Raw genomic sequence first — 20,548 nt, 5'->3', positions numbered from 1 at the left:
TTCCAGTGCAGGCAAAATGCAAGCAAATAAGAAAATACATTCAAGGGAATTTATCAAAATTGGATCTGCCAAAATCTGGAGCAGCTGTGCATGACAACCAATCACATTGTAAAGCGTAGCGCACCTGCAGCGTGAACAGTTACACACAATTTATTGGAGAATAGTTGTCATGCGCTTTGGTCGCCCAGGAAAAGCGCGGCAAAAACAAACCAGTATAAAAGGGACCTAACAGAGCAAACTGAAGACAGAAGCTGGCTGGCTGCTATGCACAGCTGCTCCAGGTTTTGTCTGCCCCGTTATTTTCTATACCACTCATTCCCAGTAAAATTCTATGTTGAAAAAGTCCTGCATGCTGCATTTGGTTGCATTGAGTTTGTCATTCAAATTAGTGGAATTGAGATCTTTCCAAAATGCAATGCATTCTTTCAACAGGTAAATTAAGCAAAATAACATAACTACTGCTCAACAAAAATGAAAGGACAGGTTAAGGACATGTAGAAGAAGTCATAAACTTACGGTCTGCCTCCGTCGGTAGGTAAAGTTTTTCCAGAGAAGGAGTCCTAGTTGCGTACAGTAAGTCATCTTCCCTCTGAGAATGCACACTGCTTCACCTCTGCGGCTCTGGCAGAAGTTGTTGCAGTACCAAAGGCTTTAGGTTGCTCATTAACTGAAAAAGAGTCAGAAAAGGAAATGGCTATAAGCTTCCTGAGTTGAAGGGAAAAAAAAACCTGTTGCACGTTCTTATTTACTGTGAAGGACAGGTACATAACAATGATAGCTGCTAATATGGGCAATATATTCAAGTGTCCGATAAATGACCTGAAACTATGAAGCAATTCACGAGGCAATGAATATATCTCTCACTTCAATGAATGTCTTTCTCAGGTGAACAATAGAGACATAACTGGATTCTATACTCAACCATTACAACATTCTAGACAGTCCCAGTGAATTGGTGCAAGATTCACATTATGGTGTTGATTTACTAAAACTGGAGAGTGCAAAATCTGGTGCAGCTCTGCATAGAAACCAATCAGCTTTCAGTTTTTTTTTTTTTGGCAAAGTTTAATTGAACAAGCTGAAGTTAGAAGCTGATTGGTTACCATGCACAGTTGCATTAGATTTTTCACTTACCAGTTTTAGTAAATCAACCTCTATGTGTTTGTCATTAAGGACCTGCTTGATAAGTGAGTACTCTTGATCCTAACATGGTCATGCATGGTCTTTTGGTATCATGGCACTCTTATAATCACCCTTTTACCCAACATGTACATCCTCTATTCAGAAAATGTTCTGGAATACAGAAAAACCACAAAAGGCTTCGCAGTTCTATATCAAATAAAGGATTCTGACACTTGATTCTAATAGGAGTATATAGTAAGTAAGTACCATGTACAATTAAGACCTGCTTTGGTCTATACTTCTGTATCTACTGATCATTTTGATGTGGTTTTCACATAAAGTAGTCTCTGATTATACTTTATAGTTTTATTGCCATTATAATTGTAATTTAAAAAATAGATAAAAAGCTTTGACCTTATTGTAAGCATGCACCAAGCTACTGTTTGGTTATACCATTTTTTCTGATCCTTAAACATTCAAGAAACCCTTATAGACCTTTATTTCTATAACAATTCAATTTAAGAGTGCTTTCATGAGACATTTTGTACGTACTACTTCTCAATTAAAAAAGTAAAAAATATTCACCTGCTTGATTTATAAGGGTGGGACCACTAATGTAATTATACATTTAAGCTCACTTGTGTAATATGGCACACTGCTGTCTATACTATGGAAGGCATGCACAACTGTAGAACAAGTGAGCACACAAAAATGTGATCTTAACCTCCATGGCGGTATGATTAGTTCAGATTTTTGCGTCTCAAAGCGGTACAATTATTTTGCATAAAAATTTGGTGTTTTATATTGTAGGTGAAGTTTGAAACACAAAATCATAAATTATAATATAATACATAAATATAAATAATTAAAAAAAAAATAATAACATAATAATAAAATAAATTTCCCCACGATTCACTATCGCTCAATTCTGCAAGTGTTCTAATTTACTATCGCTGTTTTCTAGTTGGTCTAAAACCACTTTTGACATAAAGGGACACTTTTTGGTTGCTATGGACAATCTCAAGTTTCCAGGCAGAAAGAACAGTATATATAATAAAAAAAACTGCATGCAAGGCACTGGAAAAAAGCATTGGGGACAAAAGGGATGTGAAATGATTTCATAGAGTACTGTAATCTGTAAGATTACAGTACTGTATGTGTTATGATTTTTACAGTTTTTTGAATTTGCCACCAGGAATTTGCCACCAGGACGCTCGCAGGGAACGGAGCCCAGCACAGAGAAGCTTCGGGAGGAGAACAGAGCCCGCAGACACAGCGGGGGGACTTTGCAGGATCCTGGGGACAAGGTAAGTAACACCGCACCAGGATCCTGAGATGTAATCCCGAGTGGGGCTCGGGGTTACCGCTAATGGTGCTGAAATTTAACCCCGAGCCACACTCGGGAAAACCGTCAGGGAGGCTACAAGGCACCTTTTGAAATCCACGTTGTTTTGTTCCATTCATGGATTCCACTGTTGTGGTCTTTATTTTTTATTTATTTCAGGTACTTATATAGCGGCGTCAATTTTCGCAGCGCTTTTACATATATATTGTACAATCACATCATTTGTCCATCTCTTGCATCCCATTCCTAGTTCCTGGCTTTGGCTGAGCTGCATGGAGGTTTTATTGTTCTATGATGAAGCTATTTAACCCGTACCAGCAATTATTTTAATTACTACGTATTGATTTTAATTTGCTGCTAATTATGTGTTAGTTAAATTTCGGTAGCATGCTAAGGTAGTTTATATCTTTAATTTCTGAACTGGTACTCTTACTGCCTGTCCAAACTTTCTACTTATAACAAAGCTATCATTTAATCTTTTTATAGATTAATAAATACAAAATAAAAACATTGAATTCACATAGAGTTTGCAGAAATACCTGAACAGGTTTTTGCATCAACATCCTGTATGGCAGCATTCACACTGAGAGACACAGTGCTGTCTACCACTGATGCACTTTATATACTTTGGAACTGTCTGGCAATTTCAGTTACTTTAACATTCTTGTGATTGCAAAATCAGCCGGGCATACATAGATCGAAGTTCGGCCGGTACAGCAGGGACCAGCCAAATTTCGATTTACACATGGGCAGGCTGGTTGTACAGAAGTCAATCTGCCGATCAACTTCTGTACAACCAGCCTGTTGAAGAATATTTCACATGGTCAGCACCACTAGCTACAGCAGGCAGCACTGATCACTGAATTCTGACGTTGGGGAAGCCTGTCATCAGGACTTAAAGTGATACTAAAGTTTTTGCCTAAAAATAACAAACATGTCATACTCACCTGCTTTGTGCAGTGATTTTGCATAGAGCAGATCCTCCTCTTTTCGGGTCCCTCTTTGGCTCTCCTGGCCCCTCCCCCCTGACTTGTGCCCCCACAGCAAGTAGCTTGCTATGGGGGCACCAAGCTGAGCTGCAGCTCTGTGTGTCCATTCAGACACGGAGCCCCGGATGGGTCCTGCCCCTCTCTCTCCTCATTGGCTCACTGACTTTGAGTGACAGAAGCTAGACCAAATGGCGCTCTGCTGTTGTCTCAGCCAGTGAAGAGAGTCCCAGGCAGCCGAGTCTCTCCTGCTACATCGCTGGATAGAGATGGGCTCAGGTAAGCATTAGAGGGGCTGAGGGGGGTTGCTGCACACAGGTTTTTTATCTTAATGCATTGAATGCATTAAGATAAAAAAACCTTCTGCCTTTACAATCACTTTAAAATGATTGTAAAGGCAGAAGTCTTTTTTAAAACCACTGCACAGAGCAGGTGAGTATGACATGTTTGTTATTTTTAACTAAAAAAAATGAGACTTTAGTATCACTTTAATAGCTCAGCGGGAGTGAATCCCACATCCACATTGAGTGTGTGGATAGGTGAATTGGTCATTTTTTTCATACAACCCACTGGTTGAACAAAAAAAAGGCTCATGTATAGGCTGCCTTACACAAAAATGAAATGATCAAAACTGTTGGAAACAGATTGGTATGAACTGTTTGTATTTGTGGTTGAAAATGGGACCGATCCTCGATCTGGGTTGCTTTAGAAAATGTTTGGTTTTGGGTTTAATTTGGCTTTAATCATAGCCATTGCATAGATTAGGGCCCTGTTTGGGCTGAAACGTATAAGTGTTTAAGCATACATGGAGCTTTCACCCTGTCTCCAATATAGTTACTAAAGAAATCCCGGAATTGAGTACTGATTCATATCTTACAAATTTGATTATAGTGGACATGAACCTTACCTGGAGCGCCAAATACCTTCACTATTCTTTATGGACTATTTGGTTGAGCGGCAGTGAGTTTTTTTTTTTCAGTATTTGCTATCCCTGGTAGATGTTCTTTGGCCTCAAGGCTGGTTGGACAGAACTACAAATCTTTTGGCAGATAAAGTATATCAACTTTGTATTTCACTGTCTGTCTGCTTTAAGTAATGGGTTATTTATTTTCAGTTCTTTCTTCTGGAAGAGAACAACATGTAGATTTATGGCATGTGTGAACCAAGTCTTGTATTTGGCCGCCATCTTCTTGTTAGAATGATCACAGGGATCTTTGTTCAGGCCGCTCAGCCCAAAGCAACCCTCAATATTTTACAACAGGCATATAGACAGTAACAGTCAGTCCAGTAGACATGTTAGGACTGAACAAACACTGGCTGCTTTCTAATATCTATGTATGCAAGTAATTAAAACATTTGTGTTCTCTTCAATGTTTGTCCAAAAGCCTGACAAACAAGTTTTACATCAGCTCTGAGACAATGGGGAAAAATTCCAGAACTATTTGGAGGGAGTTACCATGCTTTTTTTTTTTTTTTTTTATTGATGTGCATTGTATATCTTACACAGATGCCCCTTTTGAGGCTCCCAGAGAAGCTATTTTGAGCACATTCAGTTGGAAGCATAAAAAGGAGCACCCAGATTGACTGAATGGATTATCTATATAAGAACTGGATAGATTAAAAGCTCACAGTTGGCCTAGAAGCATCTTGGAACCTCAACACATTTAAATTATATTCATGATTAACCGTCAGAAAGCCAACCTGGCATGCGCATATAAAATGGTCATGCTCAGAAAATTGATCCTTTACAATAGATCAAAAAGTATTGTAAAGATGAAGGTGCCTAAAAGAGAAGTGCGGGATCTAAAATAACAAACATTCATACTCACCTAGATGGCTGCAGATTAGGATACCTGCCTCTACACTGAGAACTGAGTGATCAAGGACTGCTGATCGCTCAGTTCTTGGGCTTCAGAGAGCTGGTGACTGTCAGTCACTGGTTCTCTGCTCTGCCTTTCCAGCATTCTCTGGAGCGCTGGGCTGTGGAGGGGGCGGGAGCGGCTGACTCAGCCTCTCAATGGCATGCCCCCGCTTGTGCTTCTGGCTTCTCCCTCCCCCCTCAAGCTACCACTCGTGCATGCTCGCTCCTGAGCTGGCTCTTTGTGTCCATAAAACACACAGAGCAGAGCTTGGCCCCACCCCCCAACCCCTCCTCACTGGCTGTGAATGACAGTAGTAGGAGCCATTGGCTCCCGCTGCTGTGTCTGAGTCAATGAGGAGAGAGAGTGCCTAGAGAACCTCTGCTCACATGCACATCACTGGATCAAGATTGGGCTCAGGCAAGTATAGGGGAGGGGCTAGCTATATGCAGAAGCTTTTTTTACCCAAATGCATAGTATAGAATTCAGGTTAAAAACCTTCTGCCTTTAGTACCACATTAAGTAAATCCCTTTTCAGACAGTTGTGACTGAAGCAAGTGTCCTCTCTAATCCCATTGTAGTGAAAACCCAATATGTTTGGTTTTACTTCACTTTCAGTCCCTATGACAGTAATCAGGGCAAATAGAGAGGGCACATCTCCTCAGCGAGGGCACAGACAGAAATAAATACCTGATGGGTTTTCATATACTATACTGACTGTGCAAATATGAAGCTAGCATTTTCATTTATCAAAAAATGCATACAGGATATGGAAAGAGTCAGTCATGTTTGTACAAGTTCATGGCATAGTTCCACTACTATCTATTCTCAGAATTCTCCCCAAGCACTCCCAGTTTCCCCTGCAGATATCCAGAGAACAGAAAGGCAGAAGGTCAGAGCACGCTTTTTAGTGTCAGAAAAACAGGCATCAATGTTTTATGGTTCACCGCAATCATGGAAATGTAGGCATGTAATATAGAAAGGAATGGGGAACCACGTGTCATCTGTTCCTGAAGAAATCATGGTCATCTTCCCTTTCTATTGACAACAATGGCAATGGCCCTACATTTGGTATAGCATCCAGTCTATTTTTGTTTTAATCAAACCTGCTCACCCAGCATTTCCTGAAATAATCACTGGCTTTTTAATGAAGGGATGGTGTCAACAAGCGGAAGGTGACAACATATATTTTGCCCATTACTAGTTCACGTAGTAGCTCCTGTGGAATGCATCTTATAAAAATATGATAAGCAGAGATCTCTATATTAAATGAATTAGTCACTAATAAGCTTTGCACATATTAGTCCCTAACAAAACAATACTTTATCTACTTAACATGTCATTAAGGGGCACATCTTTACAGTTTATGCCATGATGACCACATTTAACGGACCATACCTTTGTTTAGAGCCATAACTATAACCACAGAACAACAAATAATGGACCCTGGTCTTTCTAATCTCCATATGGAAGGCAATTCCTCTAGTTATACAGAACACTAAATGTTTTCAAAGCAATTGTATAATGCCCTGTACACACGACCGGTTTTGCCGTCGAAATAAACTCCGAAGGTTTCTCTGACGGAACTCCGACCGAATTCCATTCAAGTGGTCCTGCCTACACACGGTCAAACCAAAGTCCGACCGTCAAGAACATGGTGACGTACAACGGGACTACAAAAAGGAAGTTCAATAGCCAGTAGTCAATAGCTTCCGTCTCATACTTGCTTCAGAGCATGCATAGTTTTTGGTCTGTCGGAACAGCATACAGACGAGCGGTTTTCCCGATAGGAATTGGTTCCGTCGGAAATATTTAGAACATGTTCTATTTCTAGGTCTGTCAGAATTTTCTAAAAAAAAAGTCTGATGAGGCATACACATGATCGGAATATAAGATGAAAAGTTTCCGTCTGACTTTTTCTGTCGGACATTCCGCTCGTGTGTACGCGGCATAAGGCTCCATGTACACATAGGCTTATAGGTTCGTTTAGGAGCTGCTGAGGTTAGGGGAGGTTCAACCTCCCTCTCCTGAACGTGGAAGAATCGCGTTCAGGATAGGAAGGTTTTGTAGTTAAAAGTAGTTCAGGTGTACATGAAGTCTAAGGCTCGGTTCACACGGGGGCGACTTGTCAAGCGACCTAGCCGCCTGACAAGTCGCCTCCCGTTCTGTACAATGGAACTGTTCTAATCGGAGCGACGCAAGTCGCTCCGACTTAGAAGAAAGGTTCCTGTACTACTTTGGGGGCGACTTGCATAGACTTCTATACAGAAGTCGTCTTGCAAGTCGCCCCGGCAGTCGTGTGCAGGTCGCCTCGGTGCCGCGTCTAGTGTGAACCGGCACTAAAGGTTTCCAAGCTGCCTATGCAGTCAATTCATCCAAATTATTTATCTATTGCTACTGCTACCTGCATAAATCATTGTGTAGCCAGACAGCTCTGGGTCTCTGTGTCTCTCTGCTTCATAGTAGCTATGTGGCCTACCAAGGGCATGGTTACACTCTTGTTGTTCACAATCACATTGCCTATTTATTGCTAAAAAAAATTTAATATTTTCTTTTGCCATATTGTGCTGTACGCTCCATGTACCGGGCTTCTATTCAACTGTGCTGTCCAACAGTCAAAAGTGTGTACAGAAAAATGATGGTCACTGACTATAGGAGATGCCATCTCCACCAGCCTAGGATTTTTTCTCGCACGTGATGACTGCCATTGGTAAAATATAACATAACTTAGTGAATATATTGCATTTCCATGTTGTTGCCCTAACCCTACTTCTGTAGGTACAGCCTGTCAACTTTTATGGTAAACTTGACTTTGTAATCCAACAATCCAAGCAATCCATCAATAGTATCCTGAAAAATATTGCAAATACTGTAAATCTTAGGCCCCTTTCACACGGACGGACCGTCTATCCGTTTTTCTTCCATCCGTCGACGGACGACAATGCATTCCTATGGGCAAACGGATGACCATCCGTTACCATCAGTTAACCTCCGCTTCCGTTTTTATCCGTTTTTTTTAACGTACAAAGCTACGTCCAGATCCGTCAAAACGGATATTAACTGACGTTAACTGACAATGTCCGTCAACGTCCGATCAGTTAAGATCCGTTTTGAAGAAATTATTCAAAGTTCATACTTTGACAAATAAAAAAACAAAGTGAAAAAACTTTATTTTAAAAGGGTTATGCAGAATAATAAAACTAAAACTGTTTTGAACATATCATGTGCTTTTGTGTCTTTTTATGCTATCAAAACACAATGAAATACCCAAATTAATGAATTAATAAATTTAAATTTGCACTGCATTATATATATATATACTGCCATGAAACTTCTCCTGATGGAGATAGAAAGTAGTCAGCAAATTGTTCACGCATGGCAATGTAGGATGGGTGGAGCAAGGCTTTCTGGGTAATTTTCTTAAATGCAAAGAAACTGCTGTAAATGGATGAAAACGGATACAAAAACGGATGAAAAAACGGATGTAAACGTATACCTTAACGGATGAAAACGGATATTAACGGAACAGAAGACGGATGAAAACGGAGATTAACGGAACGGATGACGGATGAAGACGGATGAAGCAACGGATAAGAACTGATACGTTTTTAACGTGGCTAAACTGATGGTGCCTGTGTGAAAGGGGCCTTAATATTATGGCACCTAAGCCAAAGGTGGTACCTTTCCAGTTATCATAGGAATTTCAATTAAAATTTGTATTTCTGGCATGTATTGATGAAGATGTCAAATAAGCAAAAATCTACCCTAATCATGATATTGCCTAGCCAATCACCATAGAAAATACTATGTGTACATCAGTATGGAATCTCTTCTCTTCTGTATAGTTACACCTAGGTGGAGGTAAGTAGATCCAATGTAAGATTACACTTTCCAGCCTGTACTGCAAAAAAACAAACTGAAGTTTATTGCATGCTGGAAGAAACTGTTCTACTTTTCTGGTTCAGTTTTTATTAAAAAGGTGCCAGTGCAGGGAAAACTGCTATAATTTTTTTCTTAATACAGTACAGTAGTATTCTATGATCACTGCTGTATTTGAATAGTTGATTCTGACAATGATCACAAAATATAAAGTGTGAAAGTTTGTAAGTAGGATATTATGTCTAATGTAACTTATTTATTTGATAAGATAACTTTCTTTAACAGACATTAAATCAATATATGACATTACTACATGATGTATCTAATAGATACTGTGAATGTTACACATGAACTAAATGCACTTGTTTACAGTGCTGCCTTATGTTACCAACTTCAGATTCTTTGTCTTCCTATAATGTTCACCCCAGGTGACCTTTCATTCCCACCCCTTCAGACCAGCTGTGCTACTTAGTTAAACGAATGTAAAAGATATGCTGTTTACGGACATGGAATGTGAAGAGTTAACGTTCAAAAATACTTCATGCTAAAAGTACACTTGCCACTTTGCAAAGAAAGATACTGGAAGCTTAAGATGTATATAAGGTAAAACTAAAACTTTATTTGTATGATATGGCTAAAATGGGGATGATTTTTTTATTGCTTTCTTTGTCATTGCTGGGGAGATTTATCGTCACCGTTTGCCCTGGTGACCACTGTCACAGAAACAAAATGTGAAGGAAAATCCAACATTTTAGAGTTGTCTCCAAGATTTGAAGGAAATCCTCTTAAGAGGACACCTGTACTTGTGACAGCTCTCCTAGGTGGGGATTCTTCTCACTTTGGAGAGAGTGCCTCCTGTGTTGGCAGGACAGGAAGTGAATGGAGACCTCCTCAGTAGGGCAGAGGCTGCAAACACAAAAAAACCCCAATAGGGTTTTAATCCTTGTATTCTGTACACTCTTGGATCTTAATGGCTTGCTGCTCCTCCCATCAGTTTTTCTCTGACTGATCATGTAACTATAGGAGGAAGAACCTCCCATCCATCTATTCAAGTCAATTTTTGCAAATTCAAACAATGTTTTTTGAAGAGCAATAGTTTTCTCTTTAATGTGTTTCAATGAATACCATTTTTGTACAGTGTCTCTCTTCCAGGGGACACAAACCAACAATTTGGCAAGGTGCAGTGATTTATGCCGATCCTTTGCTGCTATTCTAGGTCTTTTATCCTATCAGTGCTGCACGTTGCGCTCTTGTGTTCTGTGCGGGGTGCTCACTCACAGGGAGGATAGAAACAGTACTGTGGGGTTTATTTACTAAAGCTGGAGAGTGCAACATCTGGAAACCAGCTTTAGGTTTAGTTGTTAAAGCCTAATTTAACAAACTGAAGTTAGAAGCTGATTGGCTACCATACACAGCTGCACCAGATTCTCCAGTTTTAGTAAATCAACCCCTGTATGCCCTTACTTTAAAACCTATTTGTCTGTAGCTTTAGATTGAGGAACAACCAGGCCCTAGAGGTGCCTTTGTGGGGTTTTTTTTGTGTTTTTATGGATCAATGCAGTTCTTTTAAGATCCCAAGGACCTTTCTTGTGAAGAGTAGATTCTGTCAGTAACAAAAATCATTTTATTGGGCGTTGTGCTTTCAAACTATAAGGTAACCATAGTTTTAATCTCATCTATTCAATAGGAATGCCAATTACCCACTTTTTAAGGGTATTCTAGAGGTTATGTATTCATCCTTTTCCATGCAAGACTATGACTGTAAAACTATTTGTGTGATTAGGGAGTGATAATGAGAATGTTATATGCTGTTAAAAAAGCCTAATTTTTATGACTTGGCTGAAGACCAGACTGCATTTTAGGGCCATTAAAACAGAAATCCTGATCATTTATAAAAATCTACTTTATTTGTGCAACATAATTAGGATGTGACTTCATTATAATTATTAGAAATGTTATTGCAGTTTTGAAACCCAATCTTATCAAGATATCTTCTCTCTGAGCGTACACAAAAAATCAATGCCAGACTTACATGTGAGACAACCTTTCTGTTCTATTTTGAGACTGCATATTGCTATCCAGTAAGTACTCTTGCTGATCAATAGCAGTGTGCACTTACACAATGTTCATTTTGACCAAACAGCAAATGAAAGAGATCTTTTACATGTGGCCTCCGTTCATAACAGCATCTTCAGGCTAAGTAACGAGAAAATATATATGGAATGGCCAGCAAATGTTTGACTTTATTACAGTATATAAAAAAAAAACATCCAATAGCTCACACAGGCCCTGGAATTATAGTTCCACTTTAATATGTTAAATTGGACCTCCTGCCATCATTATACAGCAGCTGTTTGACGTTAAATACCGGGGTTATGGCAGCAGATAGCTGCCATAACCCCAGTACCTTTTTAAACAGCGGGTGGTCCGCTTTCAGATAAAGGTGGTCTCTGCAGCGGATTCACCGCAAGATCACTTTTATCTGGGGGCGGTAGAGGGGTCTCCGTCGCTTACCGGAGCCGTCGGTAGCAGCGGAGTCAATCGGGTCCTTTCATTTTAGAGACATGGAGTCGAGTGAGGGAAAGATGGCCCCCACTCGGCTCTATACGATTGGATGATGGAAGCGATGTCAAACGTCACTTCCACCCAAAAGTCTTAAAGGGGAATTTTTTTTTATTAAAAAAAAAATAATTTTTTTAATTTTTTTTATTGCTTTTAAGTGTAAATGTGAGATCTGAGGTCTTTTTGACGCTGAGGTCTCTTTGACGCTAAATACCGTTGTTATGGCAGCAGCTAGCTGCCATAACCCCAGTATTTTCAGAAATGGCGTGCGTTTCTCTTTAAGGTAAAAATGATCTCTGCGGCGGATTCGCTGTGAGATCACTTTTACCGGTGGCAGGAGAGGGCCCTCCCACCATGCTTCAGTCGTCTCCGAGCCGATGGTAGCGGCGGAGACGATCGGGTCCGCTCCCCTCACTGCCTGGATGCCAAGTGAGGGAAAGATGGCCCCCGCTCGGCTCCATAGCATTGGAGAGCGGAGGCGACGTCAAACCTCACTTCCGCCCAATGCTCTTAAAGTGGACATTTTCGTTTTTTTTTAAATTACATTTTTTTTTTAATTGCATTTTAGTGTAAATATGAGATCTCAGGTCTTTTTGACAAGGGATGTTTACATTCTTTGTAATAGGAATAAAAGTGACCCAATTTTTTTTTTTTAAAGGACAGTGTAAAAATAAAAGGTAAAATAAATAAGAAAAAAATTACATTTTTTTTAAAGCGCCTCGTCACGCCAAGCTCGTGTGCAAAAGCAAACACATACGTAAGTCACGACAGCATATAAAAACTGTTCAAACCACATATGTGAGGTATCGCCGCCATCATTAGAGTGAGAGCAATAATTCAATTCCTAGACCTCCTCTGTAACTCAAAACTGGTAACCTGTGGAAATTTTTAAATGTCGCCTATGGAGATTTTTAAGGGTCAAAGTTTGTCACCATTCGACGAGCGGGCGCAATTTTGAAGCATGACACGTTGGGTATCAATTTACTCGGCGTAACGTTAGCTTTCACCACTAACTTTACTGTTGTCTTATTTTCATTCAAAAAAGTGTATTTTTTCCAAAAAAAGTGCGCTTGTAAGTCCGCTGCGCAAATACGGTGTGACATAAAGTATTGCAGTATAGGCCTGGTCCTTAAGTGGTTAAAGAAATAAGACAAAGCAAGCTGCGTAATTCAAAAACCTTAGAATGAATATTGCCCTTACAATTTCGGAAATGGCACTTGTATTTGAAATAGCCAACCAACAATATTGTTTTGTTTTTTACCTTGTTCTTAAAGGGGTTGTAGTCAGAAGGTTTTTTTTATCTTAATGCTATTAATGGATTAAGATAAAAAGCCTTCTGTGCAGCAGCCCCCTCAGCCCCCCTAATACTTACTGTCCGAGAGTGTCTCAGCTTTCCGGGACTCTCCCTCCTGATTGGCTGAGACACAACAGCGGTGTCATTGGCTCCCGCTGCTGTCAAAGTAAGTTAGCCAATTAGGAGAGAGGGGGCGGGGCCAAGCCGCAGCTCCGTGTCTGAATGGATGCACAGAGCTACTGCTCGGCTCAGGTGCCCCCATAGCAAGCTGCTTGCTGTGGAGGCATTCAACAGGAGGGAGGGGCCAGAAGCACCGAAGAGGGACCCGAGAAGAGGAAGATCCAGGCTGCTCTGTGCAAATCCACTGCAACAGAGCAGGTAAGTATGACATGTTTGTTCTTTTTATAGGGAAAAAAACAAGACTTTACAATCACTTTAAGCTGAAAAAAAAAAGGAGGTCTGCTGTCCCTGTAACATTTTCACCTTTGTTAGATCTTTATTTCACATCTGTACGTTTGACCTTGGCCTACCTTGCTATTTTAAACACTTGACGCCAAACTTAAGAATAATGCTGTTATTGTCAAAGACTATTTTACCATTACTCTTCTGTACCTTTTATCTGCCCTTCGTAGTGTGGTTCGATTCCAAAAGGCTATAGAGCCCATGTCATAAGAGATCACGACTGACAAAACTTTCTGGCAGATCGTTTTAGGTTTATTGAAAATTCCACCTGGGGGTACATGATAAGATTTACAACTTGAACCAGGGCTTGGGTTATTGTCAGGTCAAAGGTTCCGGCTTCACAGTGCTATTTAAACACTGTCCACCTATAGAAAGTGTCTTTCTGACACGTGTAAGATTTCAATCACTTGGTTATTCTTCACCTACAGTGATTAGGATCTCTATCAATCCATATCATGTCAACCAAACAGAAATCATGTTTCCGTAGAATTAACTACTGAAGTTTGCAGCCTGACTGGTTACTCTACTGAAGTTTACAGCCTGACTGGCTACTATAGGTTACAACACACCACACTTTTTTTTAAGAACTTGTGCTAAATACTGTATATGTTCATTGGAACCTACTGTTTTCCAACATTTCTACCAAAAAAAAAAGTATGTGTTTCAAACAACAACCTTGATAAATATGATGACTGGTGACATCAACATTTCCAACCACTTTCAAGCCTTCTATTATATTGGTGAATATTCTGAACTCCTATAATGCAAACCGTCAATTCCATTGTTTTTTTACATACAAACACAATAAAGTGTAAGTAAACCCTCACCTTGTAAAACAACCATTCTGTTTAAAATAGAAATGAAAGGCAAACCATTTGTGCACATATAAAAAAAATATATATATTATAAACATTTTTGCCCTTTTTTTTTATAAGTGATCATATTCCCTCTGTTCCCAGCTGCATAAGAGTTGGGGAGGAGAAACAGCAGTGAATGGCTGTGCGGGGGGGGGGGGGGGGGGACACATGTCAGGACAAGTCTGATCATTGGAGGAGAACACACTGAGTTCCCAGCATAGCTAGAGAACTGACTACGGTGTGTTCTCCTGCTTAGTGTGGTCAGTTTTCAATAGGAAAGCAGAAGGACTGGCAGGAACACCAGGGATTTCACACAAAAGAAGCAATACAAAGAGAAAAGAATACTTTCTCATACAAGTACATGGTACAGCAGGCACATGTTAGGATTATGAAATGTTGGGTTGACATATTCTTTGAACATGTAAATTTTGGCTTCTACTCATCTTAAAGTAGTTGTGAAGCTTTAGGGCATACTATATAAGGGCAGGCATTTAATAGTAGACCTTTTCTAAATCTAAAATCGCTTTCTCTATACCTTTTTTCCATGTTTTATCTCACAGTAACTGTACATAACACAATTCCTCAGCACAGCAGCACAGAGCAGCAGGTGGGCAGGGGCATGGCTAAAAAACAGACTACGCAAGAGTGTTTATACAGTGTCCTATATCTCTGAGTGGGAAGACAGGGTGCGCAAACTGACCACATTTGCAAGAATCGGCTTCTGTTCTTAGCGTGGTCAGTTTACAACAGAGAAAATGTGGGACTGACAGGATCAACCAGATATTGTAAGCAGATATGTTACCTTAAAATCTATATTTTAAGGTAATAAACACTTTAATGTAAATTGGCTTTATTACACAAATACAGACACCATCGGAAGTCTTCCAGATCGGGGCCCTCTACTAGGCAAATCTTGACATCATATATTTATTTCCAGCATTTATCTAGTGCTGTCATAATAACAGAGCACAATATAATATTCCTACCAGGTTCATACATATATTTGGGCAGTTTGAGATGAAGTCAGTTAACCTATCAGTATGTTTCGGATTGTGGAAGGAAACAGAAGCACCTAAAAGATACCCAAGTAAGCACATGACAAATGTACAAACTCTATACAATTTCCCTGGTGGAATTCAAATCTATTATCCACAGCAATAAAGCAATATTAAAGCCTTGTTTTGTTTTTTTAAATAACAAACATATAATACTTACCCGCTCTGTGCAGTGGTTTTGCACTGAGCAGCCCAGATTCTCCTCTTCTCGGGTCCCTCGCCCGTGCTCCTGGCTCCTCCCTCCTGCTGCAGCTCTGTGTGTCCATTTACACAAAGACCTGTGGCTTGGCCCCACCCCCCCCTGTCTCCTGATTGGCTCACTGGATGTGATTGCTGCCAAAAGCCAATCAGGAGTGCAAGTCCCTGGAGAGGCAAAGCTCTCATGGACATCGCCGGATCGAGATGGGGCTCAGGTAAGTGTTGGGGGGCTGAAAAAAAAACAAACCTTGAGCCTTTACAACCACTTTAAAACTATATGCGTTAACTAATTCTACCCTGTGATATTTCAAATCCAAAAAATATCACTACAGTACAAAGTGCAAAAATAAATGATCAAAAGTAAATCATAAACAAGGGACCTAGACTAAAGATTTGGACCCTGCTGTGATACCTAAATCTTCCTTAAAGTGGAAGTAAACCCATCAATTTAACAATTTCAAAAAACTGTTTGATTCCTGGCATGCTGGGAATGTAACTGTCACATTGTTCTCTCAACCAAACTGTCAAATCATCTAATGGCTGGTGTCATAACTGATCATATGTGCAGCATCACAGCAGTTAAAGATTAAACAGAGGCCAAGATGGCAGCTTCCTTGGCTGAAAACGATAGGAAGATTTACTTCCACTTAGAGCCCTTCCACACTGGGGCGGTGCGGGCGCCGGCAGTAAAACTGCGCTATTTTTAGCTTTGCTTTACTGTCATTTTAGCGGCGGTATTCGGCTGCTAGCGGAGCGGTTTTACCCCCCTGCTAGTGGCCGAGAAAGGGTTAAAACCACCGCAAAGCACTGCTGCAGCAGCGCTATGCCGGCAGTATAGCCGCGCTGCTCTATTCATTTCAATGGGAAAAGATGCTGCTAGCAGGACTTTTTTTAGCGTCCTGCCAGCACACCGTTCCAATGTGAGAAGCGGCTCTTTCAGGGCGCTTTCAGGGCGCTTTGCAGGCGCTATTTTTAGCGCTGTGACGCCTGCAAAGCGCCCCAGTTTGAAAGGGGTCTTAAAGTAGGTGCAGCCATTGCTGTGTAGCTTCTGCTATTAAAATTTTTTTTCTTAGACCCTGTAGTGAATAATACAGAACCTGGTGAAGAAATTGATCACGTTTTAAAAAAAACTCAATTTTTAATCTGTCACATTAGCTAACAAATGTAAAAATACTACATATATCGAGTACAGATGTGTTATCTGAATGCATTGTATTCCTTACAAAAAATTGGGTATGTTCTTTAGAAAATGACAGTTATCTTTCTAAGCCTCCAGAATGCTGGCAAGGAAACGTTTCTGATTTGTATTCAATGTAGTATGAAAAACCTGTGATGAGGGTTTCACAGAAATGCCATTAGGGAGGATATAGATAGCAGGTCCCCAGAGGGCACTGGCCTGAATGGTTGCAACATTTCCAATAATCTTGATCCTCTGACTGAACTTCACAAATCTATTTTAGCTCAGTCAATATATCTTAAAAGCCGAATGATCTAAGATCTGAAGTTGATTTCAGGGACCTCATCGGGGTCATTAGTGCTTTCATATGCCAAGAAGCCTGAGATTGTAAAGTATCTTTAAATACTGTTGGTTTGTAAACATGATGCACTGGATTTTTGGCAAGCATTCCATTCCTCCTGGCAAGCCAGGTCTGTGTGACCTCATCGTGGCCAAAAAAAGAACCCAGACAGAGCACTTAAGACTTTTCCTACACCCTCTATAATGAATTTCTAATAAAGATACTGTAAGCTAATTAAAGGAAACAGATACTGGGCTGGACTGGGCTTGGGAAATATTATTAAAGCCCAACTAAACATTCAGTTTAAATCAGGGAAATACTTTCCAGGTGTTTTCAAAAAAGGTGGGCAAAGTCTTATGCCGCGTACACATGGTCTGAATTTCCGACAACAAATGTTGGATGTGAGCTTGTTGTCCGAAATTCCGACCGTGTGTAGGCTCCATCGGACATTTGCTGTCAGAATTTCCGACAACAGATGTTTGAGATCTGGATCTCAAATTTTCCGACAACAAAATCCGTTGTCGTAAATTCCGAGCGTGTGTACACAATTCCGACGCACAAAATGCTCGGAATCAACAGAAGAGCCGCACTGGCTATTGAACTGCATTTTTCTCGGCTCGTCGTACGTGTTGTACGTCACCGCGTTCTTGACGTTTGGAATTTCTGACAACATTTGTGTGACCGTGTGTATGCAAGACAAGTTTGAGCCAACATCCGTCCGAAAAAAATCTGCAGTTTTTGTTGTCGGAAAATCCGGTCGTGTGTATGCGGCATTAGAGTTTTTTAAAACTAGTCACAGCTTGAGTAGAAAAGCCTGTCCCCTGCCAGCAGGCTGTAGGGAAAGATTGCAGCTCTCTGTTTCAAAACGGTGGTCTTTCAACAGAGGTCTGATGCTGCTCCACCTGAGTCAGGGCTAGAGCTCTCCAATCAGCAGGAAGCATCAGCTCATAGGGAACAAAAGTCCTCCTCTACAGCATGATGGCAGGGGACAGTTTTGTTTTTTCTTTTTTTTTTTTAACTTAGGCTGTGGCTGATTTTTAAAAGACATTGAATAAGACTTTGCATATCTTTTATTCTAATTTAAAAAATGTTCATCCCATGACTTCATATATACATATTCTGTATAAACACACACCCACTATACACAAAAACAGTGATGAAGGATTTGTTAATTTCTCCATGTATTAAAAAAAAAAAAAGTTCAACCCATAAATATGGGAAAAACTATTTTGGAGTTTCAATAAATATTAACTAGGCTCACCTGAATGTGACCTCCCTACTAGAATAATAAGAGGACCTTAAAGGGGTTGTAAAGTCAGAAGGATTTTTATCTTTATGCATTCTATGCATTAAGATAAAAAGCCTTCTGTGTGCAGCAGCCCTCGACCCCCCTAATACTTACTGGAGCCACCTCTAAACCTTTAAAAAAAATATAAAAAGATTTTATGGATGTATTCTCAACCCAAAAAAGTTGCTTCTATTGCTCTATTGTCATACAGACATTATATGACTTGTAGAACAGACGTACAAAAGTCATGATATGTGATTCACTTGAAACATAGTTGTAATTAAGTTGCATAATTGAAATTAATAGTAAAAACCTTTTTATGGAATATCTAAGCCAAAACCCATCTATTATTTTATATATATCTAGTTTGCATATAATGTTTCTAAAGCTTTTATTACTAACTTAATAGCTTGTTAACTTACAACGCTCAGATATTAAGAAATTTACTCTGTATCGCCACCTATTAACCATAGCCAGTACTGCAGCATTTTTTTTACAGATTTTCTTCTCAAGCAGAATTTTACCTGGAGGGAATTCCAGTCACTTACATTTACTCCCCAACATTACTATGACCGGCATCATTACTATGTGCAAACTAAAATTACCTGGTACACATAAAACTGCAATCTAACAAAATATTAGTTTCAGAACTATTTTCACCTGTATTATCTAAAGAGCCAACATTTGTTGTTCATGACGCTATGCTCATAATGCTATTCCAAAAATTCTGAATCTAAAAGAAAATATTGAAGACCTTACACTTGTGATTTAGTGAATGGACACTTGACATCCAGTGCCCATAACCCCTATACATAGCAGGCAAACGGCATGTAATGCTAAATACTTGCTCTTAAAGAGGTTGTAAATGCTTTGCATACTAGCTCATTATGAAATACTTACCTTAGAACGATGCCCTGGATCAGCGTCGGCCCTCCAAGTAACGTGCGGACATCTTCCACCGGAGTTACTTCCAGGTTCGCGCCTCCAGCGGTGTGATTGGCCAGAGCCGCCGGTCACAACATGACTCCTGAAGAAACGGCACCAGCGGCCCGTTGCTTCAGTGTGCATACGCCGATGAGGTCGGCAGCAGCGCAATATACTGAATATCTCCTAAACTGTGCAAGTTTAGAGATATTCAAGGTACCTACAGGTAAACCTTGTTTTAAAACAAAGGTAAAGGTGATGTAACAGGGTTTACAACCACTTTAAACAAACTATTATTTCAGTTTTGAGTGGAAAAGTATGAATCTTCCCTTCTAACACTTAGAACTCTATTATAGAAACTTCATCGCAGGAACACTTTATTCAACAACAAGATCACAATTTAGCTGCCATTATTATGCAATCATTGTCAAATTATTTCTTTTTAAGGCAAGTCTATTTTAGAGCAACTCTGCACTAGGTTGCCCTATAGATATAAAAAGCTAGTATCTAATTTACTAACCGCCACAGAAAGCTAGAATATCTGTTTTTGGTAGAGTTGGCCTTTACTGTCCATTTAAGCGGAGTTTCACCCAAAAGGGGAAGTTCCACTTTAGATTCCCCCCCGCCACATTTGGTAGGTGAATTTTGTTAAAACTAGGTACCCGTTCCCACTTCCGCTTGGATTGCCTGGGCAATCTGAGTGGAAGTTCTGCTCTCCCCCTCCCTCCCCACAGTCTTCTGGAACAGGTCACAAGTCCTAGAAGAGTGCAGGATCATTCACCACAAAGCACATCGCAGTTCATGCATGCACAATGGGAAGCCAGCTAGTGAAGAACTAGCCCGGGTGAGGATGGTGTTGAATCCCTAGACAGGTAGGTCCTGTTATTAAAAGTCAGAAGCTACAGAATTTGTAGCTTTTGACTTTTTTTTTTTCCAGAGTGGAGAACCGCTTTAACCTGCATATTTTACCATACAGTAACAAGAAAAAGGATATGGACCCATTGGAATTAACTGTTTTTCTACAGTCATTTGCCATAAAATGTGATCTGATCCACATCACATCAAGTCACAACAATAGACACACACAATGTGCTTAAGCTGAAAACACACAAAAATTATAAATTCCTATGTCTTTATTGAACACACCCATTAATCATTCACAGTGCTGGATTGAGTGGCACCTAATAGAATGTACCTGCA

The 20,548-nt window shown here is 40.1% G+C and overlaps 1 protein-coding gene across 4 annotated transcripts in view; it reads right to left on the bottom strand.

The window, feature by feature from the left end:
* ABCA1 (ATP binding cassette subfamily A member 1) overlaps positions 1 to 20,548 on the bottom strand; it is a 144,861-nt gene that overhangs the window by 114,005 nt on the left and 10,308 nt on the right. For all 4 annotated transcript variants that reach the window (XM_073636251.1, XM_073636242.1, XM_073636259.1 and 1 more), the window contains exon 2: positions 517 to 667. In XM_073636251.1, coding sequence (XP_073492352.1) covers positions 517 to 582 — 66 coding nt within the window. In that variant the 5' untranslated portion in view covers positions 583 to 667. The remainder of the gene's footprint in view (positions 1 to 516; positions 668 to 20,548) is intronic.

This window comes from Aquarana catesbeiana, linkage group LG01, assembly GCF_042186555.1.
Source record: "Aquarana catesbeiana isolate 2022-GZ linkage group LG01, ASM4218655v1, whole genome shotgun sequence".
In the NCBI taxonomy this organism is placed as follows: Eukaryota; Metazoa; Chordata; class Amphibia; order Anura; family Ranidae; genus Aquarana; species Aquarana catesbeiana.
This window is presented reverse-complemented; position numbering and strand designations above follow the sequence as displayed.